Below are 23,144 nucleotides of genomic sequence, written 5' to 3'. Positions count from 1 at the left end.
TCCAAAAAATAATCCTTCGTATCACTTGATATAATTAGTCAACGAAAAGTATTTTCATTATCGTCAATATTTTCGTGAACGACGAAAGCATTTTTTCGTTCATTTATTTTTGTGATCGACATAAGCAATCATTTTTTATGAAAATACTTTTCGAATCATGGATTTTTTGAGAAATAAAAGCACCCGTTGAAAATTAAATATCCCTCGACTCCCCCTCTCCGGTAACTTCAAGCAAGGGACGGACCAATCACATCGTCTACGTGTAATAAACATCCGACCACATGCAACTTGAATTTTTGGATCACCGAGTTTTGATTGACTTGTTAAACCACGCAACATTGGTTGGATGAGGTGTAACCCTAGTATGAAATCCCTTTTTCTTCTGAACTAATTCCTACTTATCTGCAAAAAGATCAAATTTCCCGGCCCACGACCTTTGTCAATGGGCTTTATTTTGTAACTAGGCCCAATCCCTTCGAAGACCGCTTGTCTCGATGATGAATGATAGAGAGCATGCCACCTCTCTAGAAATTGTTAACACCCATTTTTGTCTTGCTTCGCATGTTACAATGAATTCTAAATTAGCTAAGCGATACAAATGATCATTTTCAAGAAATTTTTAATTGATGCCCAAATCAAGTACCTTCCAAAAACCACATCATCTCTCCGTTCTTTCTCTCTTTAACACTTCACATTTCACGCGCTCACTCTCATTACACATATTGTGAAGGAACTCGAATCAATTTGGAATTCAGATTTGATTGGAGTTTTTTGGGGAAAAAAAGAAGACAAGAAGGTGAAGAATGGATTCGATGAAGTCCTCAAGGGCTATGGGTGCGTTTGGTTTAACATTCCCAAGGGGCTTTCGGCCTCTAAAGCCCCTTGGGGAAATGCTAAGGCGTTTGGTGAGCATTTCCAATGAGCTTTCGACCGAAAGCCAGAATTGAGAATGCTGAAAGCCCAAGGCTAGTCTGAACCAGTTTTGAGCTTTCAGCGTTTGCCTAATACTGAAATCAATTTTTTTTCTTCCGAAAACTACTTTCACTAATTCTTCAATATTCCAATTTTGCCCCTCATAACTGTTCATCTTCTTTGGGCTGAAGGTGGCCAGCGAGGGCGACTGGCCAGAGCCGCTCAAGGCTAGATCGGGCCGGCGGCTGTTGCCCATCGCCGGCTCCGATGAAGGGTAAGTTCTTTTTTTTAATAGAAAAAAATTCCAACGCCCTTTGCAATATAAAATTTGCCAAATACTACTTGGATTAAAGAAGCTTCACAAAGGATTTTTTACCAAACGCAATTTGCATTTCTCCAGGAGATTTTAAGTTAAAGGTATTTGCATTCCTTCAAAGCCCATTGGGAATGCTGAACCAAACGCACCGTACAAATGAGGTGGAGGAGCAAGCCTTTCATAAGCGGACTTACCGCTGCCTCCTCATCCTCATCACCCTCCTCCTTGTTGTGATCGTCACCAAGACCCTCATCCATTGTCGCAATAGCTTCGGCTCCGACATTATTGGAGCCACTCCCGCCTCTAAGCCGATTCCCTTTGCCTCCCTTAAGGGTGTGTGTAGCATCAGACTCCCGCTTCTCTAGCATCTTCGGTGCCGAGACTGCCAATGCCACCGCTCCGGAGCAACTCTCCAAGCATTAATTGGGACATTAATCTTATGCCTATCCTCGACCTTAACGAAGAAGATGATGAAAAGGGACAATCACGGCTTTGATCAGAAAGAAAATGAATAGGGCAGAAGAGGGAGCAAGAAAAATTTTAAAAATTTTGGATGAAAATAACCCTGACCTAGTTGTCAGAATATGCACTCGAGATGCATCTCCTTGCTGGCTGACAAGCCATGGCCTTATCTGAGACTAAATAACCACTTCGGGTCGTTATTTAAGACAAAATCTACTTCAAGTCTTTTTTTTAGATAGCCTTACTTGGAATTTTCCCTGAATCCAATACGATATAATGGTAACCTATAAATAAGGAGGATTAGGACTGGCGATCAATCCATGCGGATAATATTCTTGAATTTATGAGGGTAGGGATTCACCATTTCATATAGTGCCTCTTTTTTTTTTCGGAATTTCGATAAATCTCAACCGTCGATATCATCCTCGTTTTTCACGAACTATTAATGTTTGAGATTTTATGGACACACCTAGGCGAACGAAGTTAAGGCGGTGATGTTGGCGCGTTCATCCCCTAAACGGTAGACAGTTCCTGAGCCACAGAGCGAGCGAGCGAGAGAGAGTGGCGAGAAAATGCTCGCCCACAACTTGGTCGCCCCGGCGTCGTCCTCCGCTCCTCCTTCCCCGTTCGCGTTCGATCGCCGCCGCCGCCGCCAGCCTCCGAACCACCCTCTCTTCCCCGACGCCTCCCCTTCTGGACTCGCCGGAGGTAAGCGTCCGCGCTGCTGCCTCGAAGTCAACCCAACCAGCGAGTTTTTAGACGCCCATTGTTCTTTGACGAGTCCGTCGATCCCTTTGTCGGGCAGATGAGTCCGTGTCGATTTCGTCGTCGAGATGATCTTGCGATGGGAATCCTAGGATAGAATCGCGTTGATCCGCCTGCTTCTCTCGGCTCCGTCGAGTGAAACGCGAATCGGGTCGGCTTCGATTCGTGCGGCGTAGCTTCGGGCTGAGTGGGTGAAATGTTGCTTGCCGGAGCTCCCGTTGTAGGAGAACGGCGTTTGGTCGGGCAATTCGAACCGAGTGAAAGAAGGAATCGAGTTGTTTCTTCTGAAGTCAAATTCTAGGGAGGGAGAGGTGAGTAGTTAGGTCGAAGTTAAGTGGGTTGAGAAAGTTTGTCCCAAAAAAAGTGAGAGATTTGGCTTATTAGAAAGAAGGCGCAAGTATCAGTAATGGGGGGTATGGGCCGGAGCGCGGTATGCAAGTCTAATGTTGTGGATTATGCATGTCTAAAGCCTTTCTCGCGTAAGGATTGGTTTGGCCGTGGTGCTTTGAAGAGATGGAACGTTTGCTTACGCTATCCATTTTGAAGTGGAATAGAATTAGGATCGAGAACTTTTGAAAATTTGGAGATATCGAAATTCATGGAGTCATTGCACTAGAATAAGGCACTTGATCTTGGCATTCTTAGTATCGATACGACAGTACCGTGTTTCTTGGAGATTTAAATCGTCGAGATGCGTAGCATGTACATCATGAAAAAAGTGCTCGTCTATTGGATTTCCGCGTTCTTATATCTTTTGCTTATGAAGATAAAAGTCATGCAAACCAGCTTGATCAATGTAAATAATGGTAACCAATGGAGGCGAGTTTTTCTTATCATGAATTGAATTCAAAGGTGCTTGTATTTGTACATCCCAAATCTCATCGTTATGTGAAACTGGAAGTTGTGAAACAACAACCAAATGTTTGAGTAGGCAGGTGATGCAGATTAAATAAGCCATATCTTCAGCTTAGGGAATGAAAAAATTGCAGATAACTTTCTCACTTTGGCTATGTCAAAATATTATTTATTGTTTGGCAATTTCTTGCATTTTGAATTCCAAGGCTGAAGTGTTTGCATTTCACTCAGTCTATAAGATATGCTTCGTCTGTTGGATCATCACCATAACACTCTTTGTTTGAACATTTGAACCACACGGATAAGAAAGGAGAAACTGGAAAACTTTAGTTGCATTTTCTAATAGCTAAAGGTCCAATTCTCTGGTACTGATCTTTCCTTTGTTCTCTCGGCTTCTACCATTAATGCATGATCACTTTCTTTCCTTTAGTCTCTTAGTTGGCAATTGATTGATATCTGGCTTACTTTTTGCAGCAAGCCGAAGGTTTAAAGTTTTTCCGCTCAAGGCAAGCTTTTGGGAAACCATAAGATCAGGGTAATTGACGAATCGTAAAAGCCTTGATTATGCTGGCAAGCATATGATGCACGTGCACCCGAATTGCAAATCAAATGCTTTCCGGTTTCTGATCATTCATCTCTATTTGAAGCGTTAAATAGCTATCCTTTCTTGTGGTATTTACATCAGCATGGTTGTTCCGCTGTACGAAACTTTTTATTTGAGCTACTTTGTTTTTTAAAGCTTTTAGTGGCATGAGGGATTTTGAACAATAGCACTTTTTATTTATGTTTTTAAATTCTATTTTCTTTGCTGAATTGCTTGCGAGCCTTATCAGGCGAAGAAAATGGATATCACTATCAGTACATTTGTCACCTATATATTTATCGAAATCTCATAGCTTGGAATGCTTTTCCAGTGAAAGCATAAATTTGAAGTTGGGCATCGTTTATTTTCGCAAGTAGTTTAGTTCATGGCCACAGCAGCTTATTTTAATCAAGAAAATGGTCCATTTTGACATAGTAAAAATTATCGTATAACGATGTAAAAGAGGTTAGAGTAACATTGATGAAAGGCCTGTGTTTATTAGAGATATATTGGACATGGTGAGAACTCTATTTCTGAAGCATCTCAGTTTACTATTCATTGTGATTGTATGAGCACAATCAAACTTGAGGCACAAATTTTACTATACGGAGCTGATTCTAAAACCTACATGGCGTGCTGCAAGAAGCTTTTAATATTACCACAACTATCAAGTCCCAACCAGTTCTAGATGGGACGAAGCTAAGTTTTTTACTCATGAAATGTGGGTTCCAGAAATATGAAAAGCCCTTGTAATTTAACATACAAGTTCATTTGTTGCTCTTGATGATTCTCATATTTAACAGTTTAATTTTGGATGCCATGTTATTTCTTCTTTGCTAGATTTCACCCATTTCTTATTCCTCATTCAAAGCTTTTGTGCGACACACATTGGCATGCCTTTTTCTTTGTGGTGTATTCATTAGCAGATCCTTTTGCCAATAATCTCTGGTGGTATTTAGCCGCCTGTTTTATGAAAGTTCACCAATTTCATTTTTTTGGCAGTTTATTGAAGGACAGTGCGACGCAAATTGTTGATCCACCAACCATTCCTGAAGAGGAGGAAGAGATCTTACCCCAGGAGTTTTTACTATTTGAGAAGACTCTACCAGATGGCTCACTTGAACAAATAATATTCTCATCTGGTGGTGATGTTGATGTGTATGATCTTCAAGCACTATGTGATAAGGTGATTATAAGGTCATTGTTGTGTCTCTTCACCTGCAAGAGCTGGCTAATACCTAATTCTCTTTCGGTGGTTAAATTTGTATTTGCAATGCAGTGTTAGGTATATCTTCAGGTTTCTTTGAGCTGCTTAGTGTAGAAGTGGAGTTGATTCGCTCGATCAAGATCATTCATGTCAACTCTGCTTTATTTCATCCCTGTTTTTATATTAATGTATTAGCTAGAACATTTGTGCTTCCAGTGGTAATTAGAAATAAATCAGTTTCACCTGTTTTGTAGGTGGGATGGCCTCGGAGGCCGTTGTCCAAACTGGCTGCAGCTTTGAAAAATAGCTACATTGTGGCCACATTGCATTCTGTAAGGAATTCCCCTGGCTCAGGTACTTTAACACAAGAAATTAGTGTGTTGCAGTAGATCCGTTTATACCCGCTGTATACGCATTTTCCTTTCAGTAAAAGACTATTTGATGATAGTCTTATTGTACCTGCAAAAGTTACCTACAGATGAGAGTGCCCAAACGAAGCTCATTGGGATGGCACGTGCTACATCTGATCATGCCTTTAATGCCACCATTTGGGATGTCCTTGTTGATCCTTCCTATCAGGTAATCTTGTGTCACAGACTAAGCTAGTGTTTCAGAGAAATATTTCTTTGTAAGAAAACCATAAGAGATCTGGATGAGATTTAGTTGAGCGAGTTTTATTGGCTTGACTGATAACTGATAATTTGAAAAGTGGAGAAACGGCATCTTTTGTTCCTAAGGTTTCACCATTCTAATGGTTTAGTCCGTGATCATTGAATCCTGAGGTTTGAGTCTTTAAATATTGAATTTTGTGCTATTTCGGTCCTTGGCCTTCATTTGTGTCGCTTCTGTGCCATAATCTTTGCATATGATTAAGCTGAATTATGGCATCATTACATAATTGAGATAGCCAATCAAAAGGTATACCTTAGAATAATCATTTATTAAGGCATTCCTAATATGTAGTGGATATCTGTGAAGTGACACTGTTTCAACTAATTGCTAACATGCTACTATTACTTATTATCCCAACTCTTAATTAAAACTTTTAATTATGGTATAATACAGATCTAGGGACCCTTGTGCTTTGTTTGCAAAGATGGAGAATTTTACCCCATTTTCCACACTCACCACCCGAACAAAACATTAAGGCCAACATTCTGGGAGATTTTGTGGGATAGTTATTACCTGATAATGACATATGGTGCCATGGTTATTTACTGCTCGAGAATAACCGGACGCTTTTTTGTGTTCTGATTTTACATACCACACAGCAGTTGTGTTAATGAAGTTCTCTTCATCCAGGGTCAAGGCCTTGGGAAGACTCTTGTGGAAAATCTTATCAGGACTCTTCTGCAGAGGGACATTGGCAATATATCGCTCTTTGCCGATAGTAAAGGTATGTGAGCAGTGATGTTGTTTGATCCTTCCCATAGGATATATTGTCCATGGCAACTGATTGAGGTCATACCTCAGCTCTTCTTTTGAAAAAAGAAAAAAAAGAAAAAGTTTGTACAGCGGCTTCTCTTCGCCAATGACAAAGCGCCTGAAAAGCAGATCTCAGTTTAAAGCCTGTTACTACCTTTGAGTAAAGTCAATCTTGTTGGAGTTTGAATGACTTCAATGTATACCCAAGTTATGAGACTTGATGCATCTGTTTATCTATAGTCATTTAATCTGCGCCTCTTTGTGGGAGACGGAAAATTTGAAATCAGTAAATTGATTTTTCTGAGGTGAAGTGCTTTACCTTCTAATATTTGGGAGGAAATAATGATGATGGACTAGAAGTAATAAAATATGTAGGCCATGCAAACTAGAAGAAATAAGAGAAATCATGTCCAAAGTTTTTCCATCTGTTTCCTATCCCTGTTGTCATCATGTCGTGGTTGCAGACTGGAGGATTTTTTTTTTATGGGGTCGAAGCAGACTGGATGTTGGCTCTTATGACAATGCTATACTTTTTCAAAATTGCTGAAATTTGATTCTTATTGTTATTTTTGTTGTTATTACTATTGATAGATTATTAGCTTATCCTGATCTCTCTTCAGGTTATATTTCTCTTTTTTATTTGTTTTATGTTTTTGAAAATTTTCGAAGGCTGTAATATCATCATAGAGGTTGAGGCAAATGTCTTGACCATGCTACTTTCACATATCCTTTTGTTGTTGTAAATATATTTTGCAGAACAAACCCACTTTTGATTTCCAATGCTGCAGAAATTACTGATAACACGCATCTTACTATTCTTGGCAAATTGATTTGCTTCTCAAATTTTCTTTTCCTCTATGAGCATCGATCTCCTCCCTCCTATGTACCAGCATGTGCTTGACAGTATGAGAAGTGCATGATCAAATCTTCTATGTTCTGAGAATAAATATATCAATGAAATGCATATATCAGTTTGAGGATATTGTTTTTTAATTATTGGTTGCCTCTGATTCCAGCTGTTATGAGTGCTGTCCCTGGAGATATTGGAAGCTTTGACTAATTTTAGAGTTCCTCAATTGGCTTTGATTTTGATTTTGATTTCGAGTAGATATGCGTTTTTCACTTTGCTTTGTCACTTTCATTGCAGTTGTAGAGTTTTACCGGAACTTGGGTTTTGAAGCTGACCCAGAGGGAATCAAAGGAATGTTTTGGTACCCGAAGTATTAGCGGCCGGTTCTTTACCACAAGCATGATTTTGCCGCTGCAGAGCCATGGGAAAAGCCCTCGACATTGATGATGGAAGACCAGTAAGATGAAGCTGTGGCATGTTTTTTACTCAAGAAATGTACATTGTAAAGGTCGATCCTGTAAGACCGAGTCCAAAAATGATTCTTTGCTGGGTCTTGTCTCTCAATTGTAGCAATTAAGCGCGATCCAGAATTTTTCAAAGTCAAGACGATAGCGGTGTTATTCTTCTTTAGAATAGCAATTTGTTTAGTAGGGACGGGGGGTGGTTTTCAAGATTCTTGTGGGCAAAAAGTTCAGATGCTCGGCCGCTGATTTCACTCTCACGAGCCTTCATTATAACGCATGAACTGGTCTCGCAACTATTGTTGGTCAAAATAGCTGTACTTCTTTGTACTTCGTTTCCTCGTCGCCGTGAAGCTTTATTATATCCTTGGCAGCCGTGCTGTGTCACGCTGAGATTGAGACTTGATTTTCCGTCCGGCAGTGCCTTGAAAAGAAAAGGATTGTGCACTTCAACGGTGGTTTATGAATCTACTCAATTCATTTTGCAGATTATGCATCATCTATTACACATACTGTAAAGAACCAGGATTACATTCATCTAGTCTGTATCCTGCCGTCTTGGGATTCAGCTGGGATCTTTGCTGCAATGGCTTGCTCTTGATTTGCTTGCTTGAGAGCACAATGAGGCTTTGACTTGCTTGCATTTGGTGTGTTACCCAAATCTGGGATCACCTCTGCCCTTGCTTACCTTGAGTCACATTCCATCTTCCGATACGAGTTTTACTGTAGTTAGGACAAATGGTTATGATAGCGGTGGGGTATCTCCATCATCAGTGGTTACTTCCAAGCAACATCGTAGCCACTCAGAGAGATTGATCACAGTAACTAATCACATCAAAAGTCAAACATCAGGCACTAATGTGGGGTTCCGAGCGGGATATTCGGATTCGACGGTCCGAATCCAATTTCGCTACCCGCTCGAAAACGCCCCAACGATTATATTGTCGCTGCTTCTATCAATGACGTTTTCTTTTTTTTTAGGTCGATGCTTAGATACTTTGAGGGATTCAGAGTTGATTCGGACAACGTGATATTTTAAACGCCTTGTCGTGCGATTTTAGGAAGGAAGTAATTAAGTCATCCCAACTATTAATTAAGTAAATTCCAAAAAGCATAAAAATAAAATAATGGGGGGTCCCTCCACCGTTGGAACGTGCGGGTGACGTCGTCAGCGGCGGCGTTTCGGGCCAATTCTGACTTTTTGGAGGAGGGGGCCCTCCCAGAACACAGATTTTTGCCCCCAGGGTTGGCTGGTTTTGAATTCGACGGTGGGGCTGGGGAGCAAAAACAACGTGCTCGCGTCATAAATATATCTTTTTTTTAGGAAAAAATTCAAAAATTAAGTAAATTGATAATAAATAATTAATGATGATGGCAACAAATAATCCCGTATTGGAAGGGGGGTGGGGAGGGGTTTATTCCGTGGAAGCTACTGTGCCCTGCCATTCCTAAAGTCCTCTCCTTTTTTTGGGCCAGAGACGCGCTTCTTCTTCTCCTCTTCTTCTTCTCCTCTTCCGTGTCTCTGGCTCTTTGGATCATTCTTGGCTTCCGTTGTCTCGGTAAATTTCTCCCCTTTTGATATTTGTTGCAATGCTTCTCCTCGGTTGTGGATTCCTTGTCGGCCTCATCGATCGGCCGCCGCCCCGGGGTTCTTCTTCCCTACCCGAAATTTCGATGGTTTGATCAGGCATTTCGGGGTTTCGGGGATTTCTTTGTTTTTTCTGCGGCGGCTGGTGCGTCCTCGATCGCTTGTCTGATCTCGATGTGCGCACCGTTGAATTCGTGAATTGATGTTAGGAAAATTCTGGGTTCCCCGTTTTTTTTTTTTCTTTTTCTTTCTTCTGTTTGGTCAAACGGAGTCAATATGCCTCGCGGGTGCGTGTCCTTTCGGCGGATTTCCTTTCCCTGTTGGATGTTTGCCCTTGAATCGTCCGATGGTGATCGATCGTTTATTTCTCGAGCAAAATTTTTTTGTTTTTCCGTTAGCGGCGATTCGAGAATTGATTAGAGATGGGGCTAATGAGCTGCTAAGTTTGAAGGTTTTTGTCAATTCCTGGCTAGTTTTTGGTGACCTTTTGTCTTATCTGGTCTTTCAAGTTTGTACCTTGGCCTGCCTAGGAAGGAATTTGCCCTTGCCATGGTATAATTCGGCGATCTCTGTTACGAATCGGTTGATATTGAGAGCTTTGCTCATGGGATGATAATTTTTTTTTTTACTGCAGCTGGGTCGATATCGGAGAATTGTGCGGCAGTGAGTTCTCAATCCTTGGCCCCTGCACGTACATTTGCTTCTGTTGGCGTGATTCTTACCCGCGCGCAGGGGGGTCGTTTTCGTATTTGTAGCACTGAGCATATGGGAGTTTCTCTCTTGCGAACTCTCTGCAAAACAAATTATTTGTTGCCGTCAGTGGTAGAAAGACCGAATGGTCTGCAAGAGGATCACTCGGGGCATCTCTTGATATATTGAAGGCCCCATATCTTCTTCGTGTGTATGTAGAAGAAGATGGTAGCAAAACGAGTCCTCTTATTCTTCATCTTTTCCTTGGTGGCATTTGATTGCATTGCGGCACAATCTGAAAATGACATTACACGTCTGAGAGCTGCCCCTCACAAGAATGTGGCAAGTAATGTCATAGATGGTACTGGCGAGGAGAAGGTCCTAAGTTTTGATGGTGCAGGTAACATACTGGGCGGGAGGAAGAATGCCGACAGTAAGGTCTCAGTCTCTACTGTTGCTTTATTTACCCTGGCAATGGCTGCTGCGACTGGTCTTGGTGCTGTTCCATTCTTCTTTGTGGAGCTTGATCAACAATGGGCTGGATTATGCAATGGAATGGCAGCTGGTGTAATGCTGGCTGCAAGTTTTGACCTTGTACAGGAAGGGCAGGAGTATGGTGCCGGAAATTGGGTTGTTTTTGGGATTTTATCGGGGGGCATTTTTATCTGGCTCTGTAAGAAGGTAATAGATTGTCTTTATATTGCCAATTCACCTTTGTATAAAGTTTCCTGATACTTTTACATTTTTTGTCTCTGAGATTTTCTGCCAAGATATTTGTTCATATCTGCATGTCCAATGCAGCGCCCTTGACTCATAGTCTGTAAATAGAGTGACTTAAGACTTTACTCGAGGATGAATAGTATCAGACTCATGGCTAGGACAGTGTTTATGAAAAATTCATTTGGATGACTTTGGAATTGTCATCCTTATAAAAGGTGTTAGTTCATACTCGGTTAGAGAATATCTTGTGTTTGCTTGATACGGTGTATGACTGTATCTTGATTTCACCTATCTGTCTTTTTCGAGAAAAGCAAAACACATGTTAGTCTCAGTCACAATTTGCACTCTGCTTTGATGGTTTCAGTTTTTGGAACAATATGGAGAAGTCAGTATGTTAGACATAAAGGGCGCGGATGCTACTAAAGTAGTTCTTGTTGTTGGGATTATGACTCTTCATTCATTCGGGGAAGGCTCTGGAGTTGGAGTTTCGTTTGCTGGTTCTAAAGGATTTTCCCAAGGTCTACTAGTGACTTTGGCCATAGCAGTTCATAACATACCGGAGGGATTAGCTGTCAGCATGGTACTGGCATCAAGGGGCGTTTCTCCACAAAATGCTATGTTATGGAGTGTAATTACATCCCTACCTCAGGTATGGAGTGAAATGTTGTAGGCTTTTCTTCTTGGCAAACCTTTTCTTTCTTGTTACCTTTAAAGTATATGTCATTGTGGGAAAGTGGAAGCCTTTTCCTAAGCCAGATTTTTCTGACTGATTTAAAACTACATTATAAGCAGACATATGCTTCTTAATAGTTAAGCATGAATATTACCTATTACAATTCTTTGTCAGATTGTCGTTTTTTTTTTTTTGTGGTGTTTCTGTCTAATTTATTCAGTTTAATTGCAGCTGCAACTTTATTATTGGGCTATCAAATGCCATCGAGTTGGATTTCTTGCTTGTAATGGTTGTTTGCACTACTCGTTTAGTTGTTTTAATCCAGAGAAAAGAAATAAGCATGGAAGTTTCATTACGAAGGATGAGGAGAACATGCAAACTGTATATCATGTTCTCTAGAGTATGGAATATTTGATGCAGACTCAGCGCGTCAATTCCTTGGACCAAATCAAGTACATTATGTTATCTTCTTGATTTTATTTTATTCCTGTTGTTGAAAACTTTAAAACTGAAAAAATGGAGAAGCCCAAGGTTACAGTGTCTCTTGTGAAATTTATTAAAATATTGGAATGGCCAGACCAGACCTTAGTCAGTTTATATCGGGGGCTCACTACTCAGTTTGCTTGAATATTGACTGTTTGATACCAGTGAATACCTGCATCCTGCTCATCTCCTTATTTGGCTGTCAGTAACTGGCTTTATTATTTGTTTTTGCAGCCAATTGTAGCAGTCCCTTCTTTCATCTGTGCTGATGCATTTAGCAAGTTTCTGCCCTTCTGTACGGGCTTTGCTGCAGGATGTATGATTTGGATGGTTGTTGCAGAAGTCCTTCCTGATGCGTTCAAGGTACTTATCTACCCACCCTTAGTTATTTGCTAAACATATATTGGATTAGTTCTGTGAACCTTTAACTCAGTACCTCGTGTCTGAAAATGGGCTGGCTAACCAACAGGCACTGAGATTTGTTTTAGGGTATCTAGAGATTTAAGGTTCATTGGGCTTTTCACTCGTAGGAAGCTTCTCCATCTGAGGTTGCATCAGCAGCTACGCTTTCTGTGGCATTCATGGAAGCTCTCAGCACCCTTTTCCAGAACTTCAGCCATGACTACAGGTGGGTCTCTCTGTTTAAAAACTTGATCCTAAACATGAACACAGAGAAATGTCTTTCTTATTGTTTTTATAGAAAATAAAAATACTACTGAAGGGCACCAAAGGGCGTACAAACCCATATCCACAGAGCCCATGTACAAAACAAATCATCTACGATATGGATTAAAGGATTAACATCCACGCATTACTGTCCATTTTACCAGAAGTGTAAGATTTTCAATCTGCTTTCAATAATTACAAAAAAAAAGGGCGTTTCTTCTCCAATGAAAGCTCTTTTTAAATCAATAATAAAACAGCAAGAGGGATCGAAGAAATCGTTTTCAATGCAAAAGGCGACCTTGCCATGCCCGTAATTCTTGTTCGATAGATCCTTTTATAACACAAGATAGCCCATTGCGCCCATAAGTTTGCATCATCCCTGCCTCTCTCTTGCATAAAAAAGCGCCTATTAATCAGCACAATCCCTCTTTTGTTTCAAATTGTCTAGTGTGAGATTACGTTCCCAAGATGCTTCGCATACAAAAAATGAAACTGATATCGGTACTCTCCCTTTCCAAATAGCAAGGAAAAACTGCCTTGCCACTGAAAATCTTCTTTTCGAGTAAACTGTAATAAGACTTTACAGAAAGGGTCCATCTCTACCGCTACTCCAAGACAAAGTATCCACACTAGTGAGGGAAATCTTAGAGTTATACGGCAATCATGAAAGCTGCCAAAAGATTCAAGTTCCCAATCTTGGGCTTGTCTTGTAGAGTCAATCTCCTAAGTAACAATCTGACATAAGAGCCTCTTTGTTCCTAGTGATGTCAAAGAGGTAAGGGACACGATCTTTGAAAGAAATACTCCCACTCCAAGTGTCAAGCCAAAATTGTATCTGCTTACCATTTCCCACAATAGGATTCATATGAGTAACAAATTCACTCCACTCATGAGCTATTCTTCCACTTTTGGGAATCCAACCGGTTCTTTTACGGCCAAATTTAGCAACAACGTTCCTCCAAAACAATCATTTTCAACATTGAACGTCCATAATTATTTGCCTAGAAGAGCCTTGTTAAGCAATGAAAGAGACTTTGATGCCAAGACCATTGTCAGAAAAAGGTTGATTAGCTGCTGTCCAATTAACCAATGAAATTTATGTGACTCGTTGTAATCTTCCCACAAAAAACTTTTTCCAAATAGCCTCCAGCCATTTGGCACCGAACAAGGAATAGGAAATAGAGACATGAAATAGATAGGAAGATGACAGAGAGTGTTTTTTTGACAAGGATCTTTCCCAACCCGGCACATAATAGGCTCCCAAATTCGCATATCGTAGCACCCAAAGGAAGGCCTAAATAGGTTAAGGGTAAAGAACCTATCCGTACTTGAATTACTTGGAATTTCTTCTTTGATGAGCAAACTGCTTGGATTTTCTTTCATTGATCGTGAATTTATGATTTTCACATTTTCTTTTCCATAGCATCCTCTGTTGGTCATGCATAGGCATCATCAATTTAGCAGCCATCAAGCTGCGAGCATGCATCTTGTTATTGTTCCAGTTTGTTTCCATTGCTCGTGCTGAGTTTGGATCAAGAGTTAGCTGGCCTGCCAATTGTCCTCCTTTGACATACTTTCATCAGTCACTTTCATTTTTCTCATCCTTTGTTCACCCAGTCCCTAATATGGTTTTCGTCATCGCAGCCAAATTATTTGAAATCAGTCGTCTTCTCTGTTTAATAATTAGTCTTTCTGCTTTAGTATGGTTTGGACCAGCACTCGGGCTTTATTAACTGACAGAATAAGGGTTGGGATGATATTTTCTCTGTGTTAACCACGTTAATCTTTTTGAGCTGCACTAGATATACCAATTAGTCATGATTTTCTTTTCCTCTCTTTCCAACTTCTCATCATGTATGCTATATGAAACTAACTGTGGGATATCATTCAGCTCGGAGGATGCTTCTGGCTTCTTCGTCTCTTTACTATTTGGTCTTGGGCCACTGCTGGGTGGCATGGTTCTTGTAGCATTTGCCCTTGCCTTCCGTCTGCAGCATGCCCTCCTCATGGGTGCCGCCTCTGGAATTGCGTTTGTCCTCGGTGCTTGGCGTCCATTGCAACTACTGCTCTCCTCGAAGATGGGATTCTTTCCTCTGATTTCGCTTATCGCTGCTGGATCAGCATTCGTCCATGCCGTATCATCTAGCATCTTGAATATTGCAGGACGCAAGAAAACTTCAGTGAACAGTTTGCCATCAGTTACTGGCTTTCCATTGAGCATATTCACCCTCCAGTCATTTTTAGCATGTGGAGCAGTTGCTTTGCATGCTTTAGCTGAGGGGCTTGCCCTAGGAGTTGCAGCACCTAAAGCGTACGGGCTGGGCCGGCATATGGTCCTTCCAGTCTCTCTGCACGGGCTTCCAAGGGGTGCGGCTGTCGCTTGCTGTATCTTTGGAGCTACTGACAGTTGGCACGGGTCCCTCGCAGCTGCTGCACTTATCGGGTTTATGGGTCCGACTTCTGCTATTGGGGCCATCCTCGCAGGAATTGATTACAGTGGTCTTGACCACGTGATGGTATTTGCTTGCGGGGGATTACTCCCAAGCTTTGCTCGTATAGTAAAAAGAGCAACGAGATTGGATGCAAGCAAAAGCAGTTGTGGTTTGTTAATGGGAGTTGGTTTTGCCACCATTTGCTTAACATGCACCAAGTTGGTGTGCTTGCACACACCTTACTGCAATTCGGCCCCGGAGGCTGTCAGATAATTTGGCAATGCTCCATATCTTGCTGCAAACTTGTTAGGAGCGAACAGAAATCAATACTTTTGGCTCATCTGTTTGGCGACTCTACTGGATTTAACTCAAAGAAGAAGCTAACGTCGTCAAGAAGTGCTTGGAGGACACGGTACATGTAAAGATTTAATGCATATCAGTTATTGAACTCAGATTTTTCACCTGATGTAGATTATGCAAAGGATGTACCGATCCGAGGAGGGGGCTGTTGCCTCTTGTATTAGAGAAAGCAATTCTAATTCATAAAGTGCGTCCATGAATGGCCGGGCTATCGACTAGTTATTGGATTTTGAATGAGCAGGATGATGGGTTACAGATATTTTATCGTAGAACAATCAGAATTTTTAGTCTAGTCATCGCTTTGTCCTCCGAAATGTAAGAACTGATGTCTCGATGGTTGGTTTTCCCACTTGCTGTTTCTACCTGCTAGGCTGCTAAAAACTTCTTTGGTGGCATGTGCGGAGAATTGGCATCTCTGACCAAGTCCTTACAGCCACCCGTAGCAGCAGCCATCATCCTTGAATACACTTGAGACCTAAACTGAGATTTAAAAATACAATTTAAATTTAGATGCCAATCTCCAATTCTAAATGAAGCCCTCTCGTGGCAAGGAGACTAGTCATTTTAGAGATTTTTCCGCCACTCTCCCTCACAGACACATACAAACGTGTTCCGGTGAGGGAGGGATTCTCGCATGATTAGTTTCAGAAGAGGACATAAAACAGAGGCTCCACCATAGAAGAGGACTCAAAGCCCAAGTCTTCAAGAGCAGACAAAGATGCCGGCATCGGTAACATCACAACTACCCGCGCAAAAGAGCAAGAAAAATTGAACAAAACATATTGAGATAATATACCAACATTACATCAGCAAAATAGAAACGTGTTTGTCCGAGAACTGGCCTTTGTTGGTTGGTCAGACTCATGCTAGTAAACAGTAAGTTCACAGCCCAATTTTTTTTGTTTTTTTCAAGATTTCTCCATTAAAGCCAAAAAGATGATTTCGTAGGAACAAATACATGGCACATCAGGTCCAAGCCATAATCAAGACCACCCAGTAACACCCACCTCTTCAAACTTTATTGCAGCCTTTGATCAAAGCTATGAACAGATAAGGCCTATGGTTATAGAGAACTTTGAAAGAGCAACACGGATATAATTAAGCCTACATCACTTGCAACTGTTCTCATTGCCCGGGACATCCTCAGCTTCCCCAACAACCAACTTCCCCTTCTCTGAAACCAACCCGTCTTCGACTTTGTCAGGCTTCCCTTCCCCGATACTCTGTGATCCTGTCAACCTAGCTAATATAACAAACGTCATCCCACCAAGCACATTGTTCGCGCACCTCAGAGCCACTACAGATGTCTTGAAGCCCAGTGGGGGAAGCCACTTCTCCAGCAAGAACTCAATGCCATTCAGAGTTTGGTATCTGAAATTGCTGCTCAAACCCATGTGAATTGCCCATGTGGCTGCATTCAGGACGGTCGGGGGAGGCTTATTTGGTGTCTCAAAATTAGGATCCATCTTCTTCCTCATCTTGATCAAGCCATTCGAGATAGCTGTCCCTACAAGGCCAGCAGCAAACCCGACCGCAGCAAAAACCGTCCCTTTGTACACAAAAGTCCCAAATCTTTCAACTATGCCAAAAGCGCCGGGTTCAAACATGTGACTCTTCGGGCAACTAGCAAAAATGGCAGGGAGACTGGAGGATGCCGCAGATGCAGTGGGCGCTAAGAGGTACATAAGAGTGAAATTCAGTATGCATCCAACAATGAGAGTCGAGAACACGAAATCGAGCTCATTTAGCCCGAAATTGGGGCGAGAAGCCATATCTCCAAGAACACATGCACTGACCCCCACTAATTCCTCCATCAAGACCTTGAATGGAAATTGGGGATCTGCAGCAACTCTGGATCTCCACCCATTGAGGAAAAGGCCCAAAATTCCCAGACCTGCGAATGGGGACGAGGACTCATCAGAACTGCCATCCCCACTCCACCCGCCACTGTCGTCGTCGTCGCCGCCGCCGCCGCCGCTGCTCCCATGGCCAACCCCACTGTTGCCACCTCCGCCACCACATGAAAAATCAAACTTCGCATGCAATTTGGCCTGGACAGGCTTTATCTCTGGAAGGAGACAGGACAGGTTTTGAGGATTGAGAGAGGATGAGGAAGGTGAGAAGGCAACCGCAGACGGGTTACTGCTGATACGATGGCGGTTATCGGCGAAGCTACGGTGCCCGGCAAGTGGGTTGTGACTCGGGTTGTAACGCAGTCGAGACAGGGTAGCCATGTTTCAGTCTTTGATCTCTACAACACAGTAGCTCGCTCACCAACCTCACCTACCACCCACGTCTGCATATTCAATCCAAAGATGAAACCAACAAGAACAAGACACACACACACACACACAGCTATCAAGCAAGGCAATCAACAAACAACAACAGCAAAACTTCCACAAATCCAGATCACGCGAAAGACCCAAAAATGAATCGTCCTGGACAGATTGCCAATCCCAACAGACAAACCAAAGCCAAGTACCAAACGGCCCCGGGTCAGAAAAAGGAAGCAACTTTACACGCCGCAAGCAGCTCCAGATTTGATGCATTCGGCGGAAAAAGCGAGTACCTGAAGTGGGTATGCAAGAACGAGAAGCGGGGAGGCGGCTGCTGCTGCTGCCAAGGACCGGATCAGCGCGACCGGCGAGAGCTGCTGCAGTGTCGACGGATTAACGTGTCCCCGGGGATTGAATGGGGGGCGTGGTCAATCCGGGTCTCGTCGGCGGCGGATCAAGAGGATCTCGACATGGGGCGCGCGCGCGCGCGTGCGTGCGGGGGAGAAGCGAAAATGTGCAGAGAAAAAGCGAGCGCACAGGGAGGAAGAGAGAGAGAGAGAGAGAGAGAGAGAGAGAGAGATGTAGGGCGGTGTCGCAGGACAGGGACGAGGATGACATAAGCTTCCGCATATATACCCCCTCGCCTCGAGAGACCTCGCGCATGACCGCGCTCGAGTAGACAAAACCCTAAACGGCATTGGCACAAAAAGAGAAGAAGTGTTATTTGTCCTTGTATTTACAGAAAACAAAACATTGAAAGAAAATTCAACATCATTAAAAATCCCGAATTAGTACCGATACAGGACATTTACCTCGAGCTAATTTTTCTTTAATAAAGAATTTCAGGTTGATACCCCTGATATATCTAATATTAATTAATTTTCTCTTACAAAGAATCCCGAACCGATACTCCTCACCCATATTTTATTCTTCACGATCTAACGTGGAGGGTAAATTTCGATTGGAGGTACCTAACGAAAGTTTTAGTTTGGAGTCGATGTATTATGAGGTGCCGATTTGGAATTTCTTCCGAGACGGAAATTAGCTTGAGAAAACAATAACAGGAAGCTCGTGCTTCTGCAAGATCAAACTGTCCTTAGAAAGAAATGAAAAAAATAGTCAGGTGCTCACAAAACTAATTTTTTTTCCTTAAAATGAGGGAGTTATTTTTTATAGGAACGCTAAATTTTTTTTTTCTTAACCCAACATAAGAAAAAAAAGAAAAAGATCTCCAATTAGGTGGGGAAAATAAAAGTGACAAGAGTAAAAAAAAAAAGAGAAAAAGAAAAGGACGGAGGCGACCGTATATATAAATTGGGGCTGGAATTCACCAAATTGACTTTCGCAGTGCGAAAAATCATCCCTTTCGTCAATCCAAGCTTGCGGTGGTGGTGCAGAAATGGCGTCGTGGGTGTGGATGGAGGCGGCTCTTCCGCTCGGGATCATCGCCGGGATGCTCTGCGTCATGGGCAACGCTCAGTACTTCATCCACAAGGCCGCTCACGGCCGCGTAAGTTTGTCACCCCCTTCCTCCCTCTCTCAGATCGCCTCCCGATCGCCTCCGTTCTCCGCCGTCGATTCTGAAGCTTTTTTTTCTTTGTTTTTTTTTTTGTTGGTTGGTTGAACAGCCGAAGCACATCGGCAACGACGTGTGGGACGTGGCCATGGAGAGGCGGGACAAGAAGCTCGTGGAGAACCACTCCTCCGCTCCTTCCAGCTGATTCCCGTCGGTTCCGCCCCATCTCACTTCTCTCGGTATATGCCCCATTCGATTTCTCCGTGGATTCTAATATGATTCTGAGCTGCTCGTGGAGCTTGGGTCGCATTGTCTGCGCTGGCTGGCTGGCAGGCGAGGGTTTGGTTTTTAGGGTATTGGGTGGACTGCTTGGCTCAATTCGCTTCTTTTCTCTTCTCTTGTGGGGTGCTGTCACGGCGCCAGTTACTCTGCGGCATTTGCGACCCAATAGAATAACATTGCGGAATGATATTTTTAAGCTGAAAGCTGTGAGTGACCCGGGCAGAGCTGAGATGTCGACATTCTGCGCTTCTGCAAGTTGGGTCGATAATCTTGACTAGAATGTTTTCGTGGTTGATAGGTTAATGTTCATCGCTTGGATTGCTTTGATTGATGATGGTTCAGGGTGCAGAAAACCATGAGCTATATGCATTTAATGGACTGCAGGTGGTAAACTTAGTCTCAACAGAATCATAAAGGGTTGTAGCAGTGCAATAGGATTTTTTTCCTTCTTTACAGTTAACAGGTCGGTAGGAAAAAATACTGCAACCTGCTATATTGAACAGAAGGTGTTTACTTCTTGAAAAATGGACTGGGACGTCCATCTTATTTATTTGTGTGCAAGGGAATCTAAAGGGCAGGAAAACTCGAGAGTCAGAAAGGTTGTGATTTGGTTTGCCATTTGGATTCTGGGTTGCATATTCGATATCCACGGTTCTCTTTCCCATTGTTTCATGTCCATTGACTAAAAAAGAGCTGAGTCTCTAGGGATGAAAGATGCGGGAATGTCATTCCTAGAGTTGGCTAGAAACCTTTGAGCACCACTTGTTAGAATTCAAGCCATTACCTCCATGTTGTAGTGCTGATAATATGAAACTTTGTTGGGCAGAATCTCCTTGTTCCTTACTGAATGCCACGGCCATGATCATCTAGATGCCATCATAACCCCCTAATCCCACTTCATTCTAGAATTTTCATGGATTATGGCGCCACATTGTCTCCTAAACAAAGCAGACTTCATCTTGAACTACTACATCTACACGCGTGATTTTGCTTCACCTAGCTAATCTAGCCAGGGCTAAGGTCGTGTTGAATTGAATTCATAGTTTCCCATGACTCCGGTTTGGTTTAATTTCGTTGGTCATAGCGTGCCATCATATTCAATCAAGTAGAAGTCAAAATTTAAGAAGATGGTAGCGAGAGTAGATAGTTGAAAGATCTATCTTCAAGGTCGATTGTGGCTTTCCGTATGAAAAACAGAGGCTAGCTTGGTGAAGTTGAGATAATTTTGGACAATGGTTTTCAGTAGAACTTCACTTGTTGAAAGTCTTGTTTTGGTGAGAAAAATTTCTTCTGTCTTCGTTTCTTGGATTTTTAAGTTGGAAGTGGCAGCATGCTACTTCATTATATTTCTATGGGAACATGGTGGAAGTTCTTGCCTTTTACAATGGTCAATTTGTTAATCGGTTCCTATTGCCTTTAAAACCATTTAGCTGCAACTAGAGTAGTACGACTTCAAATATTTGTCAGAGTGATAGAGTTTTGCACGGAGGTGGCTAACCATGCAAACTCTCAGGAACTTGTCTGTCATAGTAGTGTTGTTTCCCTCAAACAGATTGTCTTGTTCTTTCCTTTCTTTAAACTGATAGATTGTTATGGGTATACTGTATAATTAGAAACCGTGCTCTGGAACTTGTTATGACCACTATCTTGGGTATAGCATTTCAAGTAGTTTTTAGATCTGACTGTTTATTGAATTTCTAGTGCTGCGCGCTGCAGCGGGGGGATTTTTTTTGGGGCCTGAACAGTGAGGGCTTTATTGAGATGATTGAGTAATATATGCCCTTTCAATCGCATGAATATTCTTTCAAATTTTCTTGTTTTGGTGTATTGTTGGCGAAAGAAGACAGGAAAAGAGAATAAGCTGAGGATGCGGCATCATCCTTCTGCTTATTGTTTCATATAATTGCATTTGGATAGAAATGTGATTGACCATGTTATTATTTCACTATTAGTGAACGAGACAATTATCGTTTGCATTACTGTTTCCTTTCTGTACCATCTGCCTTGATTTTCTGTTGAAAGAGCTTCAAAAGGATGGTCTTTCAGCTAGCCCTTATTGATTACTTATGTGAGCAAGGGTTAATTGCATGCGCATGCTGAATGAGGCTCAAGGTGTGGTATCATATCACATCCATAGAGACATGGCAAATACTTTTGGCATTTTTTCTTCTGCACTTCCCTCATTACATCTAAATGCAGCTTGATATCAAAACTGAATTAAATTGCATTATGCAGGAATGTCGAACAAGTCAGTGAAGTAATAAAATGCTGATCCGTGTTCCATCCATGGCAAGGAGTCTGAAAGCAATATCTAATGAGGTCATTTTCTTTTTTTTCGTTTTTGGATGTGCATTTTGATGACCTTACAGACCATTTGGGGGACATTTGAAGATACTGGACCTTAAATGTACTTTTTATGACTGTTAATGAATTTATTTGTGGAGGTTTGATGATCCTCATCTGGTTGATGTTTCACTGCTGTCATTGCTATAAGAAATTGCACATCTAAACTTGAGTTCTCAGAGTATAGTGTATGAACTGAGGTGTCGATTTATAGACTGAAAAAATCAGTTTGATTTAGACCTGGGGAGAGAAGTTGAGGAGTGGGTAGGGAAAATATGTAAGGGATGTGAGGATCTTTTAATCTTATGGTGTCAGCTGGTCATGTAAAGTTTCTTTTGAGTCATTGATTGCAAAACCTATCAAGAAGTTGGTCTGAATTCATGGCAAGTTCAAAGAAGACGCATCACCAGTTTCTTGTCTATTTCTTTTTAATGCTTTTACTGTGCTGTTGTCCTTGGGGTAGTTTTCATGGTATTGATGTGCTTGAACTTTTATAGAGATGCATAAAGTCTTGAGACAGTCGCTTGCCCATGCTTTTGTCTTATAGCCATACTATTTTGTTTTTTTGGGCCAGATTATCATAATGCTGTTGGATTAACTAGTAATCTTAGGTGCATACAGACCTGGAATTTGGAAGAAGACTAATATTAAGTTTCTAAGAAATCAATCACACGTTCCATTGTGTGTAAATGCCCATGTCCGAGGAAGAGACACCATGATTGGGTTGAAGAGATGTGTATTTAGCTAAGCTATTAATATGTGAATCAGGTCTAAGAATTGGGCATCGCCTTGTTTCAGATATGAAATGGCCTGGTTTATAATATTCTCAGGCATCCTTTCTTTCGGGCTGTTTCTTTTTAGAACGGGGCCTTTCCCCGACATAGTTGAGCAATCTGATGGGAACCATGTATGCATTTTGATGGGCCAGGGTCCACATAGACTGGGATCAATCACAGTCGGATCCTCCAGGGTTCTCATAGTCGTGGTACAAAAACCAACGGCTGTGATGGCGCGCGGTTCTTAGGTCCGCTATTTTCCCTTTTTGATGTCCTTGAATGTGAAAGCCATTAGCTTCCTCCAATGTCTAAACAGGTTCTTCTTTTCTGATCAAAAGGATGGGAAAGCCTCTTGTTCCTCTCTAATATATGGGCAGCATGTATTAATGCCTCATTAGTACCCTAATCTGACTCTCATAATAGTTGAATTACCACTTAGCCTGCACTTGGTAATCCGGATTTGAGTCCGGATAGTATAACAAAATATCGTATCGGATGTTTGG

At 41.9% G+C, this 23,144-nt stretch overlaps 3 protein-coding genes across 8 annotated transcripts; 2 read left to right on the top strand and 1 right to left on the bottom strand.

The window, feature by feature from the left end:
• The first annotated feature begins 2,174 nt into the window (after window positions 1-2,174).
• On the top strand, window positions 2,175-8,166 carry LOC115685783 (histone acetyltransferase TAP1). Of its 4 annotated transcripts, none has more exons than XM_056315634.1 (7): window positions 2,175-2,398; window positions 3,776-3,845; window positions 4,896-5,079; window positions 5,355-5,454; window positions 5,549-5,679; window positions 6,403-6,496; window positions 7,673-8,166. In XM_056315634.1, the coding sequence occupies exons 1-7, from the start codon at window positions 2,263-2,265 to the stop codon at window positions 7,750-7,752; spliced, it is 795 nt and encodes a 264-aa protein (XP_056171609.1). In that variant the 5' UTR covers window positions 2,175-2,262; the 3' UTR covers window positions 7,753-8,166. The 4 variants fall into 4 exon arrangements, with proteins under 4 accessions (XP_056171609.1, XP_056171610.1, XP_056171611.1 ...); XM_056315635.1 differs by having other exon boundaries at window positions 2,180-2,398; window positions 3,785-3,845; XM_056315636.1 differs by having other exon boundaries at window positions 2,180-2,398; window positions 5,579-5,679.
• A 1,104-nt stretch (window positions 8,167-9,270) lies between these two features.
• Window positions 9,271-15,707, top strand: LOC115685770 (putative zinc transporter At3g08650). Of its 2 annotated transcripts, none has more exons than XM_030610886.2 (6): window positions 9,271-9,395; window positions 10,059-10,795; window positions 11,199-11,483; window positions 12,225-12,353; window positions 12,521-12,618; window positions 14,548-15,707. In XM_030610886.2, the coding sequence occupies exons 2-6, from the start codon at window positions 10,340-10,342 to the stop codon at window positions 15,359-15,361; spliced, it is 1,782 nt and encodes a 593-aa protein (XP_030466746.2). In that variant the 5' UTR covers window positions 9,271-9,395; window positions 10,059-10,339; the 3' UTR covers window positions 15,362-15,707. The 2 variants fall into 2 exon arrangements, with proteins under 2 accessions (XP_030466746.2, XP_056171107.1); XM_056315132.1 differs by lacking the exon at window positions 9,271-9,395 and adding an exon at window positions 9,718-9,976.
• A 663-nt stretch (window positions 15,708-16,370) lies between these two features.
• LOC115685771 (protein RETICULATA-RELATED 3, chloroplastic) lies at window positions 16,371-18,187 on the bottom strand. Of its 2 annotated transcripts, none has more exons than XM_030610887.2 (2): window positions 18,018-18,187; window positions 16,371-17,744 (listed from the first exon to the last, which is right to left on the bottom strand). In XM_030610887.2, the coding sequence occupies exon 2, from the start codon at window positions 17,680-17,682 to the stop codon at window positions 16,558-16,560; it is 1,125 nt and encodes a 374-aa protein (XP_030466747.2). In that variant the 5' UTR covers window positions 17,683-17,744; window positions 18,018-18,187; the 3' UTR covers window positions 16,371-16,557. The 2 variants fall into 2 exon arrangements, with proteins under 2 accessions (XP_030466747.2, XP_056171108.1); XM_056315133.1 differs by having other exon boundaries at window positions 16,371-17,731; window positions 18,018-18,186.
• Window positions 18,188-23,144: the final 4,957 nt, after the last annotated feature.

The sequence above is a fragment of the Syzygium oleosum genome, unplaced genomic scaffold, assembly GCF_021117445.2.
Source record: "Syzygium oleosum isolate NSW1041296 unplaced genomic scaffold, Sole_v2.1 Sole_v2.10, whole genome shotgun sequence".
In the NCBI taxonomy this organism is placed as follows: Eukaryota; Viridiplantae; Streptophyta; class Magnoliopsida; order Myrtales; family Myrtaceae; genus Syzygium; species Syzygium oleosum.
The sequence above is the reverse complement of the archived record's forward strand: the minus strand, read 5'-3'. Positions and strand labels throughout refer to the sequence as shown.